The 26,509-nt window shown below is 44.9% G+C and overlaps 1 protein-coding gene across 1 annotated transcript in view; it reads right to left on the reverse strand.

The window, feature by feature from the left end:
• Positions 1-347: 347 nt before the first annotated feature.
• The window catches only part of ALPK3 (alpha kinase 3), a 52,472-nt gene continuing 26,310 nt past the window's right edge, over positions 348-26,509 (reverse strand). Inside the window, exons 6-14 of the mRNA XM_023510100.1 lie at positions 9,693-11,832; positions 8,894-9,041; positions 8,395-8,522; positions 8,232-8,267; positions 5,202-5,482; positions 4,507-4,595; positions 3,497-3,720; positions 1,701-1,749; positions 348-883 (exon numbers count right to left, since the gene is read on the reverse strand). Of these exons, the coding sequence (XP_023365868.1) occupies positions 538-883; positions 1,701-1,749; positions 3,497-3,720; positions 4,507-4,595; positions 5,202-5,482; positions 8,232-8,267; positions 8,395-8,522; positions 8,894-9,041; positions 9,693-11,832 (3,441 nt within the window). The 3' untranslated portion in view covers positions 348-537. The remainder of the gene's footprint in view (positions 884-1,700; positions 1,750-3,496; positions 3,721-4,506; positions 4,596-5,201; positions 5,483-8,231; positions 8,268-8,394; positions 8,523-8,893; positions 9,042-9,692; positions 11,833-26,509) is intronic.

Here is a 26,509-nt window from a genome sequence, read left to right on the forward strand (position 1 = left end):
CAGCCAGACACAGCGGAGGAAGCACGGAGCCCTGAGGAAGGGAGAGAGATCAGGGCCAAGCAAGAAGAGGGTCAGGTGGGCCTGCGTGTCCCCAGAGCACATTGGCTGTGGGAAGAGTCTGAGGCGAGGGACTGGGTGCAGAACTCATGCAGAAGACTCAGGGGACCCCATGGGAACCCCAGCTTCAGTGAGTGTAAACTTGGAGGAGGGCTAGGCCACCAGGCACATGGAGGTGGCCCACTTGAGGCCTGGGAGCCCCAGTGATGATGGCAGCATAAGAGGCCAGTGGGTTGTGTGCCGTGCACCAAAGCCGTCTGATGAGGAGCTGCTGGCAGGCTGTGCAGAGCCCCAGTGGTGCCTCCTAGTGCACCTTCTCTGGCTGCACTGAAGCCGTCTGATGAGGCGCTGTTGGACAGGCTGTGCAGAACCACAGTGGTACCTCCTCCTGCACTTCTTTGTTAGGAACGTCTCGGTCCAGTCCCAGCTGCTTCCGGACTGGGGAGCTGCTGGGTGGAGGCACCCAGCCTCTTGGTGGGGCTACCGCCTGACCTGGGCCTCCAAGCCCTCCTCTTGGGTGGGAGGCTGTCCCAATAATTGGATGGCGACTGGCTCTGAGGCCTGGGGGGTGCCCTTGGAGTTCAGGGTGCTCTTCCGGGTGCCCTGAGGACTAGGGAGGCCTTTCTTCTGAGGCTGAGGGCTTAGCTGGGTGCCCTTCCTGCCAGCAGATGGACTCTTAGAGCCTTTGGCCTTGGTTTGCAGGTAGGCAGCCTCAGGGCCCTTGAGGGCTGTCAGCCCCAGCATCTCACAGTAGGCGTTGCACTGGTGGGATGAGGCAAACTGGTCCAGCAGGGCAGGGAAACAGCTCTCCTTGAGGCCTTGATATCTGTAGCCAAACAGGAAGAGCTGAGTGGGGGTCCTACCCAGAGTGACAGCCACTTTGGGGACTGCTTTGGGATTGCTGCTGTTAGAGTGTCATGCTTGGGGCACATCTGACCCCGCTTAACAGTGACGGGGGTCTCCTCTGGGTTCTACCCCCAGTGGCAGCACACAAGCCTAAATGATACCACCGCTGTCCCATTGCACCCTGGCATGTGGAACTTATCATGTGGGACATTAGCTGTGTGAATGGTTTGGAGTTTTTTTGTTTTTTGATGCAGTCTCACTTTGTCACCCTCCGGAGAGTGCCATGGCGTCATAGCTCATCACAGTAACCTCAGACTCTTGGGCTCCAGCAATTCTCTTGCCTCAGCCTCTTGAGTAGCTGGGACTACAGGTGTCCTCCACAACACCTGGCTATTTTTAGAGATAGGTCTTTCTCTGGCTCAGGCTGGTCTCCAACCTGTGAGCTCAGGCAATCCACTCCCCTTGGCCTCCCAGAGTGCTGGGATTACAGGCATGAGCCACCATGGCCGACCTTGGTTTGCTTTTTAAATATGAAAAGCAAACTCAAGGCAAGCACTCTAACCACAGGCCCTTGCTCACCGGCATGGTGAGAGTACGCTCAGGTAGAAGAAAGCAGAGGAGCTCAGTGAGGACCTGGAATGGCAGAGGACCCTGTATGTCCCTAGGTACCACCTGGCCATGAGTGTGACTTGGATCATTTGGCCCCAGGCCCAGAACCTCAGGGATAGAGAACAAAAGGAGACATTTTACACCCTAAGAAGACTCTCAGAGGGCATTCGCTCCCCTGAGCCACTCACCCTCGCAACTTGGTGGCAATCTGCACATCAGTCATCTTCCAGTCAACCCCTGAAAGAGAGAAGGTTGAGGGCTGATGCCAGTCAGGGCTGGTCCTGAGCACCATGTTTCCAGCACAGACGCCGCCTCAGACAGGAACTTCCCAGGTCCAGAGAAGACACTTCAGACATCCTCCTGCTGGTCATTACCACCTGCCGCTCACAGACAGTGTGCAGAGCTCTGTCTATTACTAGGCATATAAAACTAGGACATGCCTGTTTTTTACAAGTGAGTCAAACTCAAGCTTTGATTCAATAATGGAACATTGACCACATGTGGTGCCATCTGCATCCACAGCCATGTTCAGTTTTTCTGACGCCTAGAGCCAGAGCTGTTCCAGCCACACAATCTGGCCTCTGTGGGCACAGACCAGGTCACAGACTAGGCTGGCCTCTGGCTTTTTAAAACCTTGTCTTTCCTCTTAACAGATTAGTAGTCTATCTGGACAAGAGAGAGGGAATGGGGATGTGAGGATCAGTCAGGGGTAGGGCAGCAGAAACACTACTCAGCATGGCTGGCTTCTGTACTCACTCTTCAAGAAGCAAGGTTGTCTTCTAGGTGAAGACAGCCTTTGGGAGAACAAAGCCAGGAAAAATGGTGACAGAGAAAAAATGCTTCCACTAGGGTCAGTCCTCCCAAGTATCTTAGCTTTCATGTGGCAGGTTTGTAGTCTTTTTCCCCCATTTTCAACCTGTCCAGAGCATTTTTCTAGGAACTTTTCCTTCACCATCATATGATGAGTAGAGTCAGACACACCTGGATTCACATTTCAGCTCTATCACTGCTGAGCTACGTGAACTTGGCAAGTTACTTCATGGCTCTAGCTCTCAGTCTTACAGGGCTGTTGAGAAGGTCATAGTAGGTGTAGGACACTAACTTAGTGTCTGAAACACAGTAGTTGTAACTATTAGTTTGTCTTTTCCCTTTTGGTGCTCCCTGCATTCTGGATTCATGCTATAATAGATGCTCCCTTATGCTTGCACAGAATCTTAGTTTGCAGACGGCATTTACAAATATGATTTCATTTAATCCTTGTAACACTTCTGAGAGATAGGTAGGAAGCTGTTATTCCTAGAGAGGGAAAAGAACCTGCAGCTCAGAGAGACTAAATGGCCAACCTGTCTGAGCTTTAGCTTTCTTTGTAAAACAAAGACCTGCTAGAAAACAATGGGGCTTAGACTTAAATAAAACTTCTTTGGCTCTCAAGTCTTTCTACTATATTAGATCATTTTCTTTTCTTTTCTTTTTTTTTTTTTTTTGACAGAGTCTCACTCTGTTGCCCTGGCTAGAGTGCTGTGGCATCACAGCTCATAGCAACCTCAAACTCTTAAGTCTCAAGCAATCCTCCTGCTTTAGCCTACCAAGTGGCTGGGACTACAGGCTCCCGCCACACCTGGATAATTTTTTTTCTTCAGTAGAGATGGGGTCTCATTCTTGTTCAGGCTGGCCTTGAACTCCTGAGCTCAAGCATTCCACCTACCTCAGCCTCCCACAGGGCTGGGACTACAGGCGTGAGTCATTACACCCCGACTACAGCACTTCTTTAAATAAATGCAGCTGCAGTTACAGACTGGGCTACATGAGGTGTTGGCATGTATTAGGGTTATATTCAAAATGGTTCAATCAATTTTATAGGATTATTGTGAAAAGCAAAACAGAATAACACAAAAGTGCTTTGTAAACTCTCAGCCAAGCCCCCTGTCCTTCCTCCTCTGCATGCCCTCATATTCCTGCACATTGCACCCTCACACTCTCATACCTGCCAAGTCTGTGACAAGGAAGCTGCCATTTGTCCACTGATACAGCCAGTGCTGGAAGGTCTGGCATTTCTGCATGACCTCAAAGTTGCTAGATGCTGCTGGAGCCCCAGCACAGCCGCCTTCCCGGGAACAGTAAGACTCCAGGGGCTTGCCCAGGTCCTCCTCCAGGGTAGCATATGGAATATTGTTTGCAGGCCGGTAGATCAGGTACAGTGGGATGATCCTAAACACAGTTTATCCTGCAGTAAGCAGGGATTATGGCCCAGAGAGCTCCTCCCTCCAACCCAGGTCTATATTGTTGGAACTAAAAGAGGGTCCTTCTAAGAGTGGAAACGGTCAGTTCTGAGCCTGGAGAACAGTGAGGGTGAGGGAAGCTCTTCTCTGGGCTCAGAAAGGAAAATGGAGGCCAAGGGCTTCAGAGTCCTGTCCATTCTCTGTGGTTGCTGAGATTAGAACCAAACCCTGCTATGGCCACAAGCAGACATGGTGCTTGTGTGAGGGACTGAGGCCAAAAGGTGTTCATAGACAGGAACACCTCCACAGAGGCTTCACCCAGACTATGACTCACTGCCAGTCAAACCCTAGATACGAGAGTCAGAGTTCAAGCCTCAAAATGGAATCAGCTGCCATTTATAGCCGTCTCCTACAAAAATCCACACTGCCCTGCCCGCCCACAGGCCTGGTGACAGTGCCAACCAGTTTACCTGGCTCAGCCCACCTGCCCAGAGACCCAGAATCTCCTGTGCCAAACTCAGTGTAAAGAATGGGGAATTAGGGCAGGGGGGAGAGACTCAGGACCGGAGTGAATCTTTTTTTTTTTTTCCACAGCGAATCTTGAGGTAAAGATTTTAGATTTTGTGGGATCATTGAGCTGAGCAAGGGGTATGCTAAGAGCCTCTCTGCACATGGCTGTAAGTTGGGATGCAGCTGAGAGGATGTGAAATCGTGGCCTTAAAGAGGCTCACGGCAGCAGCTCCAACCACGGTACGTCCTTCTCCCCTGCACTTACTCAGGCACCGCCCCAAAGCCAGGTGCAGCTCTTGCTTCAGCTGCGAAGATTCTGCAGTACTCTCGACTCATGTTCTGGATCTTGCACCCCTGTGGATTGGAGGGAACCGGATGTGATCAGCAGAGAAGCCTCAGTTCTCTGTTGCACTTGGCTCTAAGTGGGGCCTGCAGGTGGGGTTCCCACTCTGGGGGAGGCAAAGCTCACTCCTGCCCCACGCTGGCCTCTGGGCCTCATTGTCCTCATTTGTAGAAGGGGCTTTGGACTTCTTTCCAAGCTGAGATTTTCAAAGTGGCTTCTGAGCTATGTTTCCTGGAGCCCTAGTAATAGAGGGCAGTGCCCCAGGGACCACTTGTGGAAAGCAGAAAATACTGATCCCCCGCCATTCCCCTTTTATTTCACATATAAATAAGGCTTCCACAAGAGACTATGTTTGAGGCAGGGGGTAAGGTCTCTGCTGCAAATACAGAGTGGCCATTCATATGTAACAGAACTATGGCCCAAATAGTTTTGAAGCTCTGAAGTCCTCTGGGCCAAGTACCTGACTCTGGGCTACACTTCAAGCTGTCCTTGAGGCTCATGAGGTTGAAATTGAGATGGCTTCTGCCTCTATACTAGGCCTCCTTTCAAGACCCAGGCTGGGAAAGGAGAGAAAGCAAGAGAATAAAGGGGTGAAGCACAAGGATGGGGCATGGTACCTGAATGGTGACATCGTAGTTTCTGCCCAGGAGAGAAGTCTCGCTGCTGGGCCCAAACACAAGCAGGCTGGACACTTTGATGACGCACGTGCGGCCTGACTCGAAGATGGGTTCCAGCCCATAGATGACCTTGGCCTGGGAGGCCTTCCGGAGGCCACCCCCATGTCCACTCCCTCGGAGCTCCTCACTCACCAGTCGCCCAAAGAGTTTGTCCCCCCAGCAGCCAGAGTCAGCCAGACCCTTAGCAAATACCATGGGGGTCATCTCAATCTCTTCTCCAACTGATGGGGAACAGCAGAAATGTGGGAAATTAGAAATTCCTGGCTAACCAATGTGGGGTCTGAGAGGTGGAGAAGGCCAGGACAGTACCCCACTCTGCCAGCCTGGTGTGCCAGCTTTCTGTCATAGTGTGAGCTGTGAATCCCTTAGCAGACTGAGAGCTCCTGGAGCAGCAGACCCTATTGCATCACAGAGCTCCTGGGGTACCTATCACAGCAGAGGCTCGGAAGAATTTGTAGAAGGCAGAGGTTTTCTGTGGCAGGAGTAATCAATACTGAATACTAAAATTTCTTTGTTTTAGAATTAGGTGTTTTGATCAATGATTTCATCTCAGTCAACACATTTAACTAAGTCTAAAGGTTTGCAGGACCAATCTAGTAGCAGTGCACACCCTAGTGCCCAGATTGCAATTACCAAATACCATTTCCCTCTAATGGGAACCAGAGTCCCCAACGAAAACAGTTGAGTCCAGGTCCAGACAGAAAGTATATAGCATGGACTTCACATACCTTGTGAGACCAGGAAGCAAGGAAGCTGTCACAAACCATTAGAAACTTGTCAAAAGGATATAGGCACCAACCTAAAATGATCCCCCTTGGCCACAAATGAAAACAAGTCTCAGTAACAAAGAGAATAGTGCCTGTAATGTCTTGAATGTATCAAATATGTTAAAATCCATGTGTTCATAATGGTTCAAATTGGGGGAAAAAAATCCCAATTCCCCCTCAAAAAACCAACCTTATCAGTCACCCTTGGAGGAGGATGGTAGGGTCCCAACTCATTATTCTGAAATCTAATATGTAAAGGGAAAAGAGCAAGTATTTATCCTCTATTTTCTGGTGGTCTAAATGTATCAGGGTAACCAAATAATTATTTCTTCTTTACAGAAAAGTTTCAGCTAATGAATGAAAAAGGAATGATAAAATTAAAATATTTCCATGTTGTAACTTCTAATGAAATAACAGATTTAGGCACTGATCAGTGACTGCCAAAGCCCTTAGATAACAGCACTGGTTGTATCAGACAGTCTTTAAACTTTAAAAAGGATGTCTCACACAGACACCTCCTGAATAATCCAGTGAGTAATCTTAACATTACTAAAAGTGAAAAAATTTGCTGTCATTTACCTCTGAATAGAACGCAAAAGGATATATGCAGCACATCAGTGAATTATTCGTGCCCCCCCAAATCTCACACCTGGACGGGTGCAGTGGCTCATGCCTGTAATCCTAGCACTCTGGGAGGCCAAGGTGGGTGGACTGCCTGAGCTCAGAAGTTCTATATCAGCCTGAGCAAGAGTAAGAACCCCATCTCTACTAAAAAAGAAAAATTATCCAGGCTTGGTGGCAGGTGTCTGTAGTCCCAGCTACTCAGGAGGCTGAGGCAACAGGACCTCTGGCGCCCAAGAGTTTGAGGTTGCTGTGAACTATGAAGTCATGGCACTCTACCATGTTTCCCCAAAAATAAGACACTGTCTTATATTTATTTTTTCTCAAGAAGACACACTAAGGCTTATTTTCAGGGGATGTCTTCCTCTCTTCCGTGCCAAAATGCCAAAATAGGACCATCACTAGGTCTTATTATCAGGGTAGGGCTTATATTTAACAAATGCATAGAAATCCTGCTAGGGCTTATTTTGGGGGTAGGTCTTATTTTTGGGGAAACATGGTACCAAGGGTGACAAAGTGAGACTCTGTCTCAAAAAATAATAATAAAAAAAATCACACCTGAATCTGAGCAAAGTTCTCCATCTGATTACCAACTTAGAAGAGGCACATGTATGGAGGAATATGTTAACTGGGAATACAACCAACAAAATTCAGAATGTAAGAAATTCAACACATCAAGTTACTTCAATAAATATACAGCACAGAAAGAGAAAAAATCAAGTAGGAGGAACTGTTCCATAATAACAGAAACTTGGGAGATATATCAGCCAAAAGCAAGGAGTGGTTCCTGATTCAAATAACTCAATGGTTATGGAATAATTGGGTAAATATGATTGGGTGGTTTGATGATATTAAAAAAATTATGACTAAGTTGTTAGATGTGAGGTTATATTTGATATTGATTATATTATTTGATAACTAAAAAAAGGCAATAATTGGATGAGTTAGTGATTGAATGAGTAAATGAATGAAGGAATTAATGCATTCATCAGCAAATGAAGCCGTTCACCACTGGCTGCTGCCCAAGTCCCAGGCCTGTAGCATGTCTCTTGCAGGAGCTGTACAGACTCTTTCCCTAATATCTGAGCCCTTAAAATGCCCATCGAACTTTGTGGGTATTTCACAGTCACTAGGGAGCCTGCGGACAATGTAATGTTCCCAAGTTCTTCCTAGACAGTAAGGACGCCTGCAGCAAGGGCCAAGAAGCCATGTTTCTAGCCTGCTCCCTGTGTGACTCTAATGTAAGAGGCCACAGAGCACCCTGGGAAACTCTGAGTAGGACCTAGCAGGATAGGATGTGCCCTGGTGGCCATTCTCACCCATGATCACAGAACCTGGCATGAAAGGCCACAAGGCTGACTGGTTCCTTATGCAATGGCCCTCTTAGCCTCTTCTTCCTCCACAGTCTCCTGAAAGAGCATCCTCCTCTATCATCCTCCCTAAGCCATATCCTAAAATAGGAGGCAAAGGGGGGAAGTGTGTGGATTTGGACCAGTTTTCAAGCCCTTAAAGAAGGTCCATCCTACAGATGACAGGAGTAGGGATGAAGACCCACCCCCTCTTTCCCCAGGGGGCACTGTACCTTCACCTTCTTCTCTGGAGACGAATCCTGACAATGCTACATGAAGAAAAAGAAAAGAAAGCTACTTTCAGGCTCCTGTGCAGAGTGCCTTCTCCAAAGATGCCTGCCCCTACCCCTCAGGGGCTGGGCCAGGCAGAGCCCCCAGGCAGCAGGGCACACTCACCCTCGGGGCTGAGGCAGAAGTCAGTGGAGGCTGAGCCATGCTCGTTGTGGATGGTACATCGATACACGCCACAGTCTACGAGGGACGCCTGCACAATGGCCAGGGCTGCCGGCCCCTCATCCCCTGCGCTGCAGAAAACAGAGACCCTTCTCCTGAAGGCCATCACCCAGTCACAGACAGCACCAGACTGTAGTCCTGAGGTCCTCAGACCCTATTCTCATTGCCTGCTATGAACCCAGGCTCTGAGAGTTCTGGGGAGGCAACAAGATCCCGCGGCCTGTAGATGTGACACCTACTGGCCGTGTGACTTTGGGCAAATGGCTTAAAGGCCTTTGACCCTCAATTTTTTCATTTCTACTATGGGAATAATAGAATCTCCTTCATAGGACATAACTGTGAGGATTATATGGCGTGATATACTCAAAGTGCTAGGAAAACGCCCGATGTTAAGGCTGTAATTAGGGAGGCAGTCAGGTGCGAATGGTACCCACGGGCTTACCTCCTGCCCACCTCACCCACAGGGCGCTGGTCCTTGGCCCATGTCAAGACTGAGTCACTGAGAATGTTGAAAAACTGGCACCAGAGCTTCAGACTCCCTGAGGCATCAGGAAACTGCTCCACTCGAATCTTCCGGATCACCTGTGGGGCTGAGAGCAGGGCCAAGTTAAGAGGGAGAAACCATTTCCCCTCCATCCTGTGCACTCTCTGGCCACAGCCCAGCCTTCATGGGTGTCTTTGGTGGAACAGGCTGCGAGGATTTGAATCTCCCCACAAACCCACCACTGCAGAGGCCCCAGCTGCCTCCCTTGTGTGCCGCAGGCTTCTGCTCTGACCCTACCACACGCGTCTCAGCTGGAAAGAAGCCACTACTCCCTCAACCCCTGGCCAAGAGGTCCTCACAGCAGTCAAGAGAAGAACTTCTTTTATACTTCAGGTGCCTAGCACCAGAAACCGGCATTTGAATCCCACCTCCCCTACTTTGTGGTCGTGGGAAGAGCCAGTGGAGGGTTATGGCGATGACGGAGGTAGTGTACTAGCAGAGGGAGCGGGGCCTGAGCTAAGACCTTGACTCAGTCTATCCCATTTGGTTCACAACATCACAGAGGTGGTGCTGTTATCCCCATTTTATGGAGTGGCAGAGCCAAGACAATTCTAAAGGCTGTGAAGTAAAAATACTGTTACAAAGGTAATCCATAATTCTCTGGTAGGGACATGTCAACCGGTAGGGTGGGGCTGTCAGTCACCTCGAGCAGCCATCCCTTGTGAAGCCCAACCTCCCCTGCCTCCCCACTGCTCACCCTTTAGCAGGTCTTTGGCTTTCCTGGGCTTGGGCAGAGCTTCCTGTTTGCTTTCGTCCAGACCACTGGCCTTGGGGCTGGGGCCCAAGCCTCTTGCTGCTGGCTCCTCTTCTGTCCGTGGCACCTCCAGCATACCCACCTTTCTGCCTTGGGTTGGGGAGCATCTCTCCCGCTCTGGAGTCTCTGGGGACCCAGGCGCCAGGCTTTTCCTGGAACCCCGAGGGGAAACCATGGGGCTCTCCTTCTCCTCGGGCTTGGATGCCTCCGCTTCTCCCACTGCTCTGGCCTTAGGGAGAAACCTCTTCCTCCGTGCTCCTAGGGCCAGTTCCTCAGGTGTAGCTGCAGGGAGACCTGTTGGAGCCTCCCCTGGGAACTCTTCTTCTTGGGAGGGTTCCTGGGCTCTGGCCTCTGCTGAGAGCAGTCCCTCCCCAGAGACTGCCTGCCCACATGCCTTCTTCACCAGTGGCGCCGCCATGCTGCTCTCCTGGAAGGCCCCCAGAAGGCCAGGCCCCTCCAGGGAAACCTCTCCCTCATCCTGCCTGGATTCTTCTGAGGCCAGCCCAGGGCCCTCCTCACCTACCACGATGGCAGGGACAGCGAGGGGGCTGAGGCCAGTGCCTTGGGACCCTCGGCCAGTAGCCAGGGCCTGGTGGCCAGCCTGCACCTCACGGTCCAAGAGGCCCGTGAGGCGGCGAGTGGTGCGGGGGCTCAGCAGCAGCGTCTGTGCACTTTGCACCAAGTGGTTGTTCTCGACACGGTCCAGGATGCGCCTTGATGTCCGGGGACTCAGCCCAGCCACTTCCACAGTGGGGACCAGAGTGAGCGAGGGCTCCAGACTTCCAGTGGCAGCACCTGCTTGGATCTCTGTCCCTGCTCCACTTGGCTCTGCAGTAGATAGCTTCAGCAGCAGAAGCAAGTAGTTCTTCAGGGAATCTATGAGGCCGGGGTCACAGGTCCGGGAGCTTGAGGTCCCCTCCTCCACATCTGGCACCTTAGCACAGGCCCCCTTGTTGCTGGTGGCCATGGTTTCTGATGGGTGACTCTGGGTGGGGGTCTCCGGCCCCAGATGCAGTGTGGAGGCGGAACTCAGCAAGGCCTGGTCTGCAGAGGGCAGGAAGGCAGCGGTGCTCATATGCTGAGAAGTTGGGGTGCTGGGCAGTTCCTCCTTGGGGCTACTGGTCAGGGCAGTCCCAGGAGGAGGAGGCACAGTGGGTACCCCCTGACACAGGCCAGCTGGAGGACAGCCACCCAGATCCACGCATGATGCTCCCCCTGGTTGCTCCTCCTTAGGGTACTGGAATAGGCTGTTGTGTGTGTCAGTGGTGACCGGCCCAAACAGGTCTGGCCCTTGCTGTGTGCCTCCTCCCACCTGCTCCAAGCTCCCTGCAGGAAGCAGCTGTGATGGGAGCATGAGGTTCCCTGACAGGGGACCCAGCACAATCTCCTCATGGTTCCTGGAAGCTGTGGCTGCTGCCACCTCAGATCTGGGCATGAAACCAGATTTTTCAGGGACACAAGACCCTTCCGGAGTCTGCATGAAATACTCAATGATCTGAGGAGACTGAGGACCCTTTGAAGGTGAGAGTTCAGGGGCTGTGCGTGGTGGGCTGAGGCTGGTCATGGCCTCCTGCTCTGACCGAACTTTCATGGCTGTGGTTACAGTCCCCTCTGATTGGGTCCCCCTTTCTGCCTGTGCCCATCTGTCTTCCTGCACCCTGCCATCTGCCTGTGCCCTCCTGCCTTCCTGTATCGTCTTATCTGCTTGTGGCTTTTCTCCCTGCATCTCCATCCTTTTCTGTGTCACCACACCTACATCCTTCTGTGAGCACCTGCCTGACTGTGGCCTCTCACTGTCTTGTGTCACAACACCTGCCCGCACCTTGCTGTCTGCCTGTATCCTCTGCCTTGTCTGTGCTTGCTCTCCCTGGGTCCTTCCATCCACCTGCACCTTCCCTGCTGCCTGCATATTCTTCTTGCCTCCAGCTGCCTGGTCAGCAGATGTTCTCTCATCCTCCTGTGTTTCCATATCCATGGATTTGATGGCACCTTGACTTCTGGAGGTGCTATAGCCAACAGAGGCTACGTTAGGGCTGCTGCTGGCAGGCAGGGTAGGAGCCACAGTTGCCTGGGACTCTAGGCCCTGAGAACACAAAGACCAAAGTGAAGACTTAATGATATATACATCAGAAGCTCTTTCCAGTCTGTTTTCCCCACCTCTTCCAACCTTACCCAGAGCTGCTCTGATGGGAGGCAGACTTACAACACAGTCTCAGATCCCCATGCACATCCACCCTAATGTCTGATCTGGAGTCTGGGCTAGAGACTATCCTGCATCCATGCCCAGCTCTGGTCTTTTCCACCTCTTCCTGAAGAAATCATCACTTTCCTGAAAGACCGTCTCATGTGTTATCCTACCCCTCTCCTCTGCCCGTGAAGGAATATGCTTGCCAGGGCTCCCAGAATAGTCCATCTGTCCTTCTCTTGTTTCTCCAGACAGAAATATGGGTGATGTGGGAGAATGCCAAAGGGTCTCCCAATGATGGCCTCAGTGACAGCATCCACCAGTAACTGAGTGAGTGGTAACAACATGACCCTTTCCCAACAGAGAGGGCTAATGAAATGTACAAATGGCACCTACACCAAGAACTCAAACATTACAGTGTTGCCCTTGTGAACATCTACTGTCTGAAAAGCAGCATGCTGGGCCCTATAGATATAACCTCGCAGCAGCCCCAAGTACTCACATGGACCATCCCCATCCCAGAGATGACAATGACACAGAGGGGTGTGATTTGCCCGTTGTTAGGCAGTAAGTGGCAGTGCTTAGATCAGGAGCCAGGTGTAACCAGGCCCATACCCTAGGTTCTTTGCTATTATGCTGCAATGCCACCTATTTAAAAATAATTAAAAGACAGACTTCTTGTCTAAATTTGGTGGCATAAGACAGTAATTTGCCTCTTGTCCTCCTAGATATCATTAAAACCAACAAAGTAGGCTCGGAGCCTGTAGCACAGTGGTTATGATGTTGGCCACATACACTGGGGCTGTCAGGTTCAAACCCAGTCTGGGCCACCTAGACAACAATGACAACTGCAAGAAAAAAATAGCTGGGCATTGTGAAGGTGAGAGTTCAGGGGCTGTGGGTGGTGGGCTGAGGCTGGTCATGGCCTCCTACTCTGACCAAACTTTCATGGCTGTAGTCCTAGTGTCCAGGCTTACTCCTGGACTACATGGCTGGTGCCTGTAGTCCCAGCTAATTGGGAGGCTGAGGCAAGAGAGTTGTTTAAGGCCATGGGTTTGAGGTTGCTGTGACACCACAGCACTCTACTGAGGGTGACATACTAAGACTCTGTCTCAAAAATAAAAAAAAAAAAAACCCAACAAAATAAACAAGAAACAAACAAAGCAAACTCCATTGTTAATGAAAATAAAACCTACAGTGTAAACCAGGGGTCCTCAAACTTTTTAAACAGGGGGCCAGTTCACTGTCCCTCAGACCATTGGAGGGCTGGACTGCAGGCCCGGGATGAGTCGGCTGCTAAGCAGGACAGGCAGCAGCGGCAAAAACGACCGGAGGGCTGGATAAATGTCCTTAGCAGGCGGCATGTGGCGTGCGGGCCATAGTTTGAGGACACTTGGTATAAACAAATAAACAAAAGGATACAGGCTGCCCAAAGCAGGCAAATGCAGAGAGAGGGAACAAAGGCACAGGGAAATACACAATGCACAGCTCAGTGGGTCTCAAGACCCCATCAGAAGCACAGCTGCTGTGTTTTTAACACATTTGGAGGTGATGATCTATAAACTCCACATGCAACAAGACCTGTAGAGTCATGGAGGATGGAGCAGGAGATGTAGGGGAGATGACCACTGGAAAGATGGACAGGAGGGAGGACAGACCAGCGGCAGTAGATCTCAGAAAGGAGCACTGTGCCTATGAGCTGTGTGAGGAAACTACCAGAGAACAAGCTTCAGTCAACAGAGAGATAATTGAAGGAACCACAGCAAAAGAAATGATGGTAAGCACCAAATATATTTTACCTCTATTGCTGTACATTAGCATATACTAAATATTAACATATATTAGCACATAGCAACTGTAGAATCAAGACCAAAGGCAAGTGGGTTTTAGAGTAGCAAATCAGAATGTTGATGCTCTACGCCTGTACAGAACGATACAGTTAGCACAAAAGTGGAAGGGAATGAGAAGTGGAATAAATCCCTTGATTACATCACCACGGGTGGCCAGGAACCAAAGACATTACTCAAAGCTGAAAAACCAAGAAATAATGATACAGAATATTTAACTATGCAAAGATAATCACTTAGAAATAAAACTTTAGACTAATATGAGATAGAAAATGAATAGGGAAGGTAGGAAGGAAGTACAAACACTTTATCGTTGCTCCTTGTAAAAAATAATGGAGGCTGAACAAATAAAAGAATTAATGGTAATGCATAAAATTCAAACTATAAATTACTACATACAAATATTTTTTCACTTGCCTATTTTCAATGAACAAATAATTCTACCAAAACCCAATCATTTTGTTTTATGCAAATGAAATTCTCAAAAGTCTGATCAATGTGTCCCTGATGGTATCTTTGATGAGGAAATTGCTTGGACCTTCTCAATAGAAAACGCCCTCAAGCTATATACAACAACAACACAGGAAATAAAGTTTCTAGTTCTATCAGAGCCTCAAACAAAATCAAAGCAGTCAGACCAAATAATGTAGACTTTAAAATATACATAACTGGAGGATGGTGGTCTTTTGAGATGCTAGTTCTCAGCTGCCAGCAAATTAATAAACTTCTCTTTCCTTTTTCTAAAAATAATAAAGCGCCGGCCACATACACTGGGGCCCACAGGTTCAAACCCAGCCCAGGCCTGCTAAAAACAACCATGACAACTATGATAAAAAATAGCCAGGCATTGTGGTGGGTGCCTGTAGTCCTAGCTGCTTGGGAGGCTGAGGCAAGAGAATCACTTAAGTACAAGAGTTTGAGGCTTCTGTGAGCTATGATGGAACAGCACTCTACTGAGGGCGACATATAAGACTCTGTCTCAAAAAATAAAAAATAAATAAATAAACATAATGAAAATATATATAAATTAAGCATAGAATTTGAAGTTACTTCATTTGCATATGGGAATTTGAATGAATGCTACGGGTATGGGAAAATTTGAAAGAGTTTGATAAATACCAGGAGTAAGCCTGCCTGAAGGATTTCAATAAAAATATTCTTCCTTGGCTCAGAGCCTGTGGCTCAAGAGGCTAAGGCGCCAGCCACATACACCTGAGCTGGCAGGTTCAAATTCAGCCCAGGCCCACCAAACAACAATGACAGCTGCAACCAAAAAATAGCCAGGCGTTGTGGTGGGTGCCTGTGGTCCCAGCTACTTGAGAGGCGGAGGCAGGAGAATCGCTTGAGCCCAGGAGTTGGAGGTTGCTGTGAGCTGTGATGCCACAGCACTCTACCCAGGGCAACAATTTGAGGCTCTGTTTCAAAAAAGAGAAAAAAAAAATTCTTCCGGGCAGCACCTGTGGCTCAGTGAGTAGGGCACGGGCCCCATATACTGAGGGTGGTGGGTTCGAACCCAGCCCCAGCCAAACTGCAACAACAAAAAAATAGCTGAGCATTGTGGCGGGCACCTGTAGTCCCAGCTGCTCGGGAGGCTAAATATCCCTCATGGATAAGGGGTCCTATTGTATTCTGTTAGCCAGAGGAATAGGCATGGGCACAGCCTCTAAGGACAACAATTTGGTGCTATTTACTTAAAAAACACTTATAATCTTTGACCAGCAAGGATCAAAGGAATTTACCCTACACATGTACTTTCATGTTCAGATGGACTTACACACACACATCAGTGCAGCACAGTTCACAATAGCAAAGACTAGAAATGAAGTAAATTTCTCCAGTACCAGACTGATCCATTGAATTGTGGCATATCCACAGTCCATATAAATAAAATATAAATAAAATAAATAACCAAATAAAAAAAAAGCAAGGTGAAGAATAAAAAGTATAAAACACAACCTTCATGTGGAAAATACACAGGCGCACATTCAACATTTGTAAATGTAAATGTAAAGAAAACAGCTCTAGAAGAACAGCTCAAGAAGCCAGCTTTGATAACTGACTTTAGGAAGAGGAACGGGATGATTGAGGTAGGGAAGGGAGAGACTTGATAGTCTCTATATCCAGGGGTGTTTAATCTTTTTTTTTTCCTGCCACATACTGGATAAGGAAGAATTATCTTGGGCCACACATTAAATAAACAAACACTAACAAAAGCTGATGAGCACAGAAGGAGTCTGTGCATAATTTTCATGGTATCCAACAACCCAAGTAAGCAAAACAGGCCTCAAAAAATCCACATGCAGCATGTGGACCAGGATCGCACACCCCTGTTTATCTTTTGTGCTTTTCGAATTTTTTTTATCATATGCATATAATACAAAGTCTACAAAAATACAAATAAAAATGAAAATATATAAGGAAACAAACCCTTATGTGATAAACGAGGTCTATCCTTCAGCAAGGGTCCCAGATCTCTCTCCATGTTCATCTCTTGGATCCTTTTATCTAACACTAATTTAGCTGTACCAACTGCGCTATTTTATAACAACTTTGTGTGGTTTTTTCCGACATTCCCACCCCTTTCCTTGCCCACTTTCTGAGACTCCTTCTCATTCTTGAAGACCTCATTCAAGTTTCTTCTCTCCTTTACAGACTTCCTGAGTTCTCTCGTCCACCCCACAAAACGTCATGGTTCCTCACCTTGTGCCCCTGTAGCAAATGCACCTAACTAATTCTATTGCTATATCCTCATTCTCTGTGGTGGTTATTTGTTTCATGTATGTGTCATCTTCTAATCTGTGAACTCTTCCCTACTGAAGAGGATTCAGCACAAGCCCAGGAGTTAGAGACCAATAAATGCATGGAGGACAGGGGCTCATACCTCCCTGTCCTCCAGGGAGGCCAAGGCAGGAGGATCCCTTGAGCTCAGAAGGTTGAGACCAGCCTGAACAAGAGTAAGATCCCATCTCTACTAAAAATAGAAAAACTAGCTGGGCACTGTGGCAGGTGCCTGTAGTCCCAGGCTACTCAGGAGGCTGAGGCAGGAAGATCACTTGAGCTGGGAAGTCTGAGGTAGCTGTGAGCTATGATCATGCCACAGCACTCTAGCTAGGCAACAGAGTGGGACTGTCTCAAAAAAGTAAATAATAAATAAACAAATGACTGAATACTTTCTGTGCTTCTACAAGGCCTGACACTTCTCAACATTGGGATGGAAGGGTGCGTACCCATCTGGAACTGTATAAAGATATAAGAAGGAAGGTCATCTGTTTCTTAAAAATAAAAAATTATTTGACTTGATCAGGAATTTTAAAAAGAAAAGAAAAGAAAAATTGTATAAGCAGAGTGAACCTAGCTGGCCTAAGATTTTTTGCTACAAAGTACATTACTAGGTTTGATTTGCCGTCTTTCTGTTTCCCCCCATAAATTCTTCTAGATATTAAGGACCAAATCAGACTCACCTTTGCATCCTTCACAGCCCCAAACAAAATAAGCGGTTCACAGGAATGAACAAATGAAGGGAAAGTAGGATGGCTTATACCCTCTTAAGGGGGCACTGCCCTGGAGAGCTGGTTTTGGTAGGTAGGGGCCAAAGCCAGGAGCTTAACAAGGATGGGGCACTGAAGCTTCATCATCTTTTAACGTTTGGTAGTATTCCCTAGTGAAACCATCTGGCCCTGAAAGTTTCTCTTTTGGAAGATTTTTGACTACAAATTCAATTTCTTTGACAGTCACAAGATTATTCAAGTTATCTATTCTATTTTTGAATGAGTTTTGGTAGTTTGTGATTTTTAATAAATTGGTCTAGTTCATTTTAGTTGCTAAATTTACATGAAGTTTTTCAGAATAGTCCTTTATTACCCTTGTAAACCTCACAGGGTCTGTAGTGATAATCTTGCTTTCATTCTTAATACTGTTACTTTGTGTCTTTCTCCTCTTTTTTTTGTCTTTGTGTGTCTTGTTAAAGGTTTATAAAATATTCCATATCTTTTCAAATAACCAGCTTTGGGTTTGATTCTTCTCCATAGTTTTGTTTTCAATTTCATTTGTTTTCTGTTCTTCATTTCTTTTTTTCTGTTTGCTCTGGGTTTATTTTGCTTTTCCTTTTCTAATTTCTTAAGGTGGACACTTAGATTATTGATTTTAGACCTTTATTCTTTTCTTTTTTATTAGAGATAAGGTCTTTCCCTGTCACCCAAGCTGGCGTACAGTAGCACAATGACAGCTCACTGTAAACTTGAGCTCCCACCTCAGCCTCCCAAGTAGTTGGGATGCAGGCATGTGCCACCATGCTTTGCTAATTTTTAAATTTTGTAGAGATGGAGTTTTTCTATGTTACCCAGGTCTCAGACTCCTGGTCCTCCTGTTTCAGCCTCCCTGCTAGGATTTCATCCAGCCTTCTTTTCTAATATAAACATTTAATGCTATAAATTTTCCTCAAGATACTTAATTAGCAGCATCCAATGTTTAAATTTTTTTTTTTTTTTGGCCAGGCTGGGTTATGAACCTACCACCTCTGTTACATGGGACTGGTGCCCTACTCACTGAGCCACAGGTGCCAGCCTGTTTAAATATGTTGTATTTTTACTTTTCATTCAATGAAATATGTTCCAACTCTGTAAAAGAATGTCAACTTTCTTTTTCACATGGCCATAAATGTATGTTATTTAATTAAAAAGTGTTTGCAGATTTTTCTATTATCTTCCTGTCACTGATTTCTAAATTAATTTAATTTTTGTCAGAGAATATATTTTGTGTTATTTCAATTATTTTACATTTGTGAAGATTCATATTATGACCAAGATATAATTCTATTTTGGTGAATATTTTATATGCATTTGAAAAGAATGAGAATTCTGTTATTACACGGAGTATTCTGTAAGTGTCTATTAGATACAGATGGCTGATAGTGCTATTGAGTTCTTTTATATCCTTACTGGTTTTCTGCATCAGTTTTATTGATTACTGAGGGAGGAATGTTAAAGTCTCCAACTATAATTGTTGTTTGATCTATTTCTCTTTTTGGTTCTGCCAGATTTTGCTTCATGTATTTCAAAGCTATATGGTTAGGTAGACACATGTTTTTCATTGTTAGGTTTTCTTGAATTGATCTTTTTATCATTAGGTAATTCACTATTTTTCCTCAGAATTATTTTTGCACTTTAGTCTATTTTGTCTAATACTGATGTGGACATTCTAGCTTTACATGTATATATTTTTCTACCAATTTACTTTTAAACACCTATATCATTATATTCGAAGTGAATATTTTGTTGACAGTATAGCTTTGGGAAAGTTTTTTAATCTAGTCTTACAATCTCTGTAATTTATTGGTATTACTTAGACCATTTTGCATTTAATATAATTATTCATATTTTTGGATTTAGGGCAATCCAAAAATAAAATAAAAATAAATAAAATAAATTAATATTTATTTTCTGTTTGTTCTCCTGTTTCTTCTTCCTCTGTTTCCCAATTCCTCCTTTCTTTTAGATTATATGAACATCTCTTAGTATTTCTCTTTAGTTTATATATTGTGATTTTTACTATATCTCTTTGGATAGTACTTTAGTTGATGCTTGAGGGCTTTCAAATGGTACACAGTAATATCACCACAATATAGATCCCTTTAGTCTCTATCTCTTTATGAATTTTTTGTTATATATTACATCTACATCCATTACAGACTTAAGCACACAATGTTACCTTTTTTTACTTTTTACCCTCAAACGTATTTTAAAGAAATCAAGAGGAAAATAATAATCTATTCTATTTGCCCAAATATTTACCATTTCCATAGCTCTTCCTTCATTCTTCATGCTACAAGTTTTCTATTGGTATCATTTTCTTTCTGGCTGAAAATTTTACTTGAGCAATTCTTTCAGAACAGATCTAATGACAGTGTCATCCCTTAATTTTCCCTTTATTTGAGAATGTATTTATTTCACCTTCAATACTTAAATATATGTCAAATGTAGAATTAGAGGTTGAACAGTCTTTCCTTTTAGCATTTAAAAGTGTGACTGAGTGAAACTCTGTCTCCAAAAAAAAAAAAATAATAAAAATAATAATGTTGTTCCACTTCCTTTTGGCCTCCATTGTTTCAGATGAGAAATCTGCAGTCATTCAAATTGTTCCCCTGTAAATAATGCATAATTTTCCTCTGGCTACTTTCAAGAGTTTTTCATTGTCTTTATTTTTCAACAGTTTGATTATGGTGTTCCTGGATGTGGAACTCTGTGGGTTTATCCCATTTGTTGTTGTTGTTGTTCTTTGTTTGTTTTGAGACAGAGTCTCACTCTATCACCCTGGATAAAATGCCATGGCATCAGCCTAACTCACAGCAACCTCAAACTCAGGCTCAAGTGATCCTCTTGCCTCAGCCTCCTGAGTAGGTGGGACTAGAGGCACCTGCCACAACAACTGGCTAATTTTTCTATTTTTAGTAAACACAAGGTCTCACTCTTGGTTAGGCTGGGCTTATCCCTTTAGGAGTTTGCTCAACTTCGTGATCTATAAGTTTGTTTTTTGCCAAATTTGGGAAGTTTTAACCATTATTTCTTCAGTATTTTTGTTAATGTTGTTATTGCTTTGTTTTGCACCACACATTCTCTAGTCCCCTTCTGGTTAACTAATAACATACATGCTAGACTTTTTGATATTGGACTATAAGTCCCTGAGACTCTGTTCATTTCTTTTTCTGATCTTTTTCTACCCTTTCTGTTGTTAAGAATGAATAACTGCTATTGCCCTAACTTCAAGTTCACTGACTTGTTCCTGTCATGTATGATTCTTCTTTTGTGCCCAACCAGTGAATTTTTTCATTCAGCTATTGCATTTTTTAGTTCAAAAGTTAACATTTAGTTCTTCTTCTTCTTCTTCTTCTTTTTTTTTTTTTTGAGACAGAATCTCACTCTGTCACCCCAGATAGAGTACCACGGTGTCATAGGTTACAGCAACCTCAAACTCTTTGGGTTTAAGCAAACTTCATATCTCAGCCTCTCCAGTAGCTGGGATAACAGGCACCCACCACAATGCCCAGCTGGTTTTTCTATTATTAGTAGAGATAGGAGTCTCACTTTTGGTCAGGTTGGTCTCAAAGCCACCTACCTCAGCTTTCCAGAGTGCTGGGATTACAGGTGTGAGCCACTGCACATGACCTGCTTCTACTTTATATCTTTTTTTATCCTTTGCGGAATCTATCTTTCCATTCATCTCTGAAGTGTTTACCCTTACTTGTCACATTTTTATAGCAGTTGTTTTAAAGTCAGATAATTCTAACATCTACATCATCTTGGCATTGGTGTTCATTGACTGCCTTTCTCATGCAAGTTGAGATTTTCTTGATTTCTCATATGCCAATTGATTTTGATTGTATCCTGGAAATTTTGAATATTATGACACTCTGTTTCTTTTTAAATCCTAAGGAGAATATTAATATTTTTGACTTAGCAGGTAGTCTACCTGGTTGCATTCAGCCTACAAGTTCCATTCAGCCCTCTGAGGTTGTAGTTTCAATGTCAGATCCACTTTCAAAGACTTTCCAGGTCACCTACACACTCATATTAATGGCAAAACATAACTATAGTCCAGAAAGTAGAAGGGAAAAGGAGAGAGAGGGGAGGGGAGGGGGACATGGGAGAATGGCAAAACATAACTTTAGTCCAGAAAGTAGAAGGGAAGAGGAGAGAGAGAGGAGGGGAGGGGGGAAATGGCATTTGGGGGTACTTCACCTAATGTGCATGATGCAATGGTACAAACTATTAAGAAATGAGTATAATTGTGATGGATGTGTTACTTAGTTTAATGTAAGCATTTCACATTGTATATTGAAGCAGTACCCTGAACCCCATAAATGCATCAATGTACAAAGTTATAATTTAATAATAATAATAAGAAGAAGAAAGACTTTCTAGGGTTATGTGGGTCTGCCTTCTGTATGTGACACCCTGTAGCTGGTCTGGGGCTTCAATGATGGTCTATTTCATTCTCAAAGTTTTTGATATTCTGCTCAGAATCAGGTCCATGCATGAATAGCTTGGGAATGAGCCCAGATATTTATAAAGAGTTTATAAACTTTCTTTAATGATCATTAATGGCCCTCAGAGGTCATTTGTCTAAGCTTCTCCCTTTCCATGATCTCCCCCAGTACGTTCTAGGTTCCTAGAGCTCCTTGTTCAGTCCTTTGGCCATATATTCATTTATCCTTCTCTGCCATATACTTTCACACATGATTCTGTGCCCTGGACTAAAAAAGAGACCAAAGAGCCAAAAAAAAAAAAAAAAAAAAAAAAAAAGAAAGAAAGAAAAGAAAAGAAAAGAAAGAAGGAAGGAAGGAAGGAAAGAAAGAAAGGAGGAGGGGAAACAATAGGAGTTCATTTCACTCTCTTAGGACCTGTGAACGGAGGGGAAGATTCTCTTCCCTCAATGTTTTCAGTACTCATTGCCTCTGCTGCTACTACTGTCACTACTGAGAGATCCCCTTCCCATTCCTCAAATACCCAGAGGGCTTCTCCTAGAGTTCTCTCTGTCCATGTCAATGCTTATTTCTGGGTTTCAGATTGCATTAACACCAGACCAGGAAGTGCCAGAAGGAAAAAAAAAGGTGAACACTGCTCATTCAGTGCTACACTGAATTCTGGTCTTCCCTAATCTGCTACTATTTTCCTATCTGCTTTTTCAATGTTTTCAAATATATATAGTTTGCTTAAATTTTTAATTGCATTCAATGGGAGATACAGGATGGAGTATATTTACCCATCTCATCCAGAACTAAAAATACTGTAGCCATAATAACTGATTTAACATTAGTTGTTGTATTTTTCAGTTCTGGAATTCTAATTGGTTCATTTTCAACTCTTTGCTACTTATTATGCTTTCTATTTCCTTGCTGAAATTTGTAACCTTGGGTCTTCACCTTCTTCAATATAGAAAGTATTGTTTTAGTTTTATAGTTCATGACTGATAATTCCAAAAGTTGGAACTCTGTGGCCAATTTCTATATTCTGCTGTTTTTTGTTTGTTTGTTTGTTTGTTTCATAGAGACAGAGTCTCACTTTATCGCCCTCTGTAGAGTGCCATGGCGTCACACTGTTCACAGCAACCTCCAACTCCTGGGCTTAGATGATTCTTTTGCCTCAGCCTTCTGAGTAGCTGGGACTACAGGAGCCTGCCACAACGCCGGGCTATTTTTTTGTTGCAGTTTGGCTGGAGCCAGGTTTGAACCCACCACCCTTGGTATATGGGGCCAGCGCCCTACCCACTGAGCTATAGGTGCCACCAGGTTGTTTTTGTTGTTGTTGTTTGTTTGTTTGTTTTGAGACAAAGTCTTTTTTTCTTTTTTTTTTTGAGACAGAGACTCAAGCTGTCACCCTGGGTAGAGTGCTGTGGCATCACAGCTCACAGCAACCTTCAACTCCTAGGTTCAAGTGAGTCTCCTGTCTCCCCCTCCCAAGTAGCTGGGACCATAGGCGCCCACCACAATGCCTGGCCATTTTTTGGTTATAGCCATCATTGTTGTTTGGTGGGCCTGGGCTGGATTCAAACCCGCTGCCTTAGGTATATGTGGCTGGTGCCTTAACCACTTGAGCCACAGGCACCGAGCCAGACAAAGTCTTACTATGTCACCCTCGGTAGAGTTCCGTGGCATCACAGCTCACAGCAACCTCAAACTCTTGGGCTTAAGCGATTCTCTTGCCTCAGCCTCCCAAGTAGCTGGGACTATAGGCACCTGCCACAATGCCCTGATTTTTTGTTGTTGCAGTTTTCATTGTTGTTTAGCAGGCCTGGGCTGGGTTTGAACCTACCAGCCTTGGTGTATGTGGCAGGCATTGTAAACACTGTGCTATGAGCACTAAGCCATTCTGCTGTTTTTGTTAGTTCTTGTTCATGTTTTCTTCTCACTGTGAGTCTGCTTATCTTAATTTTGTGCCAAATATTATATCTGAAATATTTTTAATTTAATGTTTAATTAAAATCATAACTTATACATTTATGGGATACAATGAAATTATTTGATATACAATGTGGCTTAAATCAAACTGATTAACACAACCATCACCTCACTTACTTATTTTTTGTGGTAAGGCATTTAAAATTTAAAATTTACTCTTAGTTATTTTGAAATATACCCTTGCGTTGTACACATTACCTTTTTTTTTTTTTTTGAGAGAGAGAGAGAGAGTCTCACTCAGTTCCCCTGGGTAGTGTGCCAGGGCATCATAGCTCACTAGTAACCTTAAACTCTTGGGCTTGATTTAGCCTCACCCTCAGCCTTTCCAGCAGCTGGGACGACAGGCACACACCATGATGCACGGCTAGTTTCTTTTTATATTTAGTAGAGAGGGATTCTCACACTTGCTCCAGCTGGTCTTGAACTCTGAGCTCAAGTAATCCTCCCACCTCAGCCTCCCAGAGTGCTAGGATTATAGGTGTAAGCCACCACATCTGGCCTAAAATACTTTTAAAAATAGTTTGAGGCTTAGGATGATGCTGTCATCTTCCAGATATGATTTTTGTTTGCTTCTGCTGGATGCCTGGGGGAGCACTGGGTATCTTGAATCACCTTAACCTAATTTCAGAGACTGAGATATTCTTAGTCACCCAGATGACTCAGAGCTCATCAATACTTACGAGAGTAATTTTTCTTCTGGTTTCCCCTTACTCTCTCGGGCCACATACCTTCAAAGTCCCAACCTAAAGCCCAGAGTGTTTACAAGGGCTTCCATTCTTAAGATCCTGGACTTGAATTTTCATCTCCTTTGTCCCATGAGCTATCCAAAATACTCTCTGTCTCTCCTTCTCCTCTTCTGGCCTGGCAAATGCCACCAGGACAAAATTTCTATCTCCTCTCAAATTCTGGCTTAGTAATTCTTCACTTAACTGGCTCTCCAGTGCCTTCAAGCAGATATTTTTACATTTTTTCCAAGCTTTCCCTGTCCTTAGTGGTAAAGTTCATCTGAATTATCTAACCCAGCACTACTAAAAGCTGATATTTCAATAAATGTAGTTCATTCCCCTTTCTGTCTGACCTCTGACCCTAGATAATGTTAAAATGATGCTAACGTTTCACCAAAGAACAGAACACAAGACATAAAAAGGAAGAAAAAGTGTAGAGAAACATTCAGTGCACTTGGGCATTAAAATTAGGATAAGGTTTTATACTCCTTGTCTAGCCTATTAGCTTACCTTGCTTCTTGCTATTCATGCTTCCTAGAATGTCTTCCCTTCTCTCTTTCACCTATCTCATTTCTTTCTATCTAGGAATACTATGAGCATTCTTCAGTAATTAAAAATTATATTCATTTGAGAAACACATGAAAGGCACTGGGAGACTGACTTTGTGGGCCCAATCTGGTCCCTCTCAGGCCTTCTAGGTGTGTGTCTGAAGGTCTCCTAAATGTAAGAAAGTGTTCTGTTCTACTGGCAAAGATGTCAATAAAGTCAGCTGCCTGAAATGCCAAAAAATAAAAATTATATTCAATATTTTTCTAATATGGCATTTCCATTAATAAATCCTAAACATGCTCCAACCAGTCTAGCCTCTCCCTAAATGCCTTCCAGAGAGGCACGTAGGTGACTCCTTTTTGGAATCCCACTGCAGTTATCATGCATCACATCCTCCTTTTTGTACTTCTTGGCTGCAGTGAGTGTAGTTCCCTCAATTCAACAGATAAATCCTCAAGGCAGGATCATGTCTCTCCTCAATCCCCCTCCATTCAACAGTTCTCAGAAAATACGTTATTACCTTGTTGTGAGAGCTCCCACATCTTGGGATGATCACCTTCAGAACCTACAGGGTTTCTCAAGAAGACACACTCTTAGGTTCCACAGTACTCAGCAGAGCTCTCCTGTGCTACACTGTCCCTCTGAGGATTTGGGCAGATGGTGCATTTTACTAGAAAAGATCCCAGCTTAGGGATCTAAAAGCTGCCTTTGAGGGCACTCAGAGTCCGCTTCCACTTACTGAGTACCTTTAGACAGGATTACTTCTGCCCAGGGAAAGAGCTGTCTGAATGGCCTGGCTGGGCTGGAGGGGAGGATCTCTGGATATTCTTAACAACACAAGAGGCCTCAGTTCTAGCATCTGTTCCTCAACCTAACTCAACCTTCCAGAGTTACCTCTATTCTCAGGAAAGAAAATCAAAATCAAGACGGAGTAAGGAAGTACTGGGCATCAAATCCCAGAAGCAGAGACTCTTAAAGTACCTAACCCTAACGAGAGACATGCTGAGCCTATGTAAAGAAAACAACAGAACTTAAAAAGAGAAAAGAACAATTTTAATAATGGAAATAAATACCATGCTCTCAAATGAGAAAGCTAAGTGTTAAGATACTGGGTTTCTGATGTTAATTCCAATCAAAGGACTAATAGCATAGAGAGAGAAGGCAGATCAGTTGCCTGAGTCTAGAGGTGGGAAGAGGCATTGACTGCCAAAGAAAACAGGGAACTTTTGGGGGTGATGGAAATATTCTAAAATTAGATTGTGAAGCTGGCTGCACAACTCTGGGATACCTACATTGAATTAAAACAGGTGAATTTGGCTTGGTGCCTGTGGCTCAGTTGGTAGGGCACCAGCCACATACACCAAGGAAAACGAATGTGAACCCAGCCCAGGCCTGCTAAACAATGACAACAACAACAACAACAAAACTACATAGGCTCAAGCAGCTAAGGCTAAAGCGCCAGCCACATACACCTGAGCTAGCAGGTTTGAATCCAGCCTGGG

This window comes from Otolemur garnettii, unplaced genomic scaffold, assembly GCF_000181295.1.
Source record: "Otolemur garnettii isolate 467f Iridium unplaced genomic scaffold, OtoGar3 scaffold00011, whole genome shotgun sequence".
NCBI classification, from domain to species: domain Eukaryota; kingdom Metazoa; phylum Chordata; class Mammalia; order Primates; family Galagidae; genus Otolemur; species Otolemur garnettii.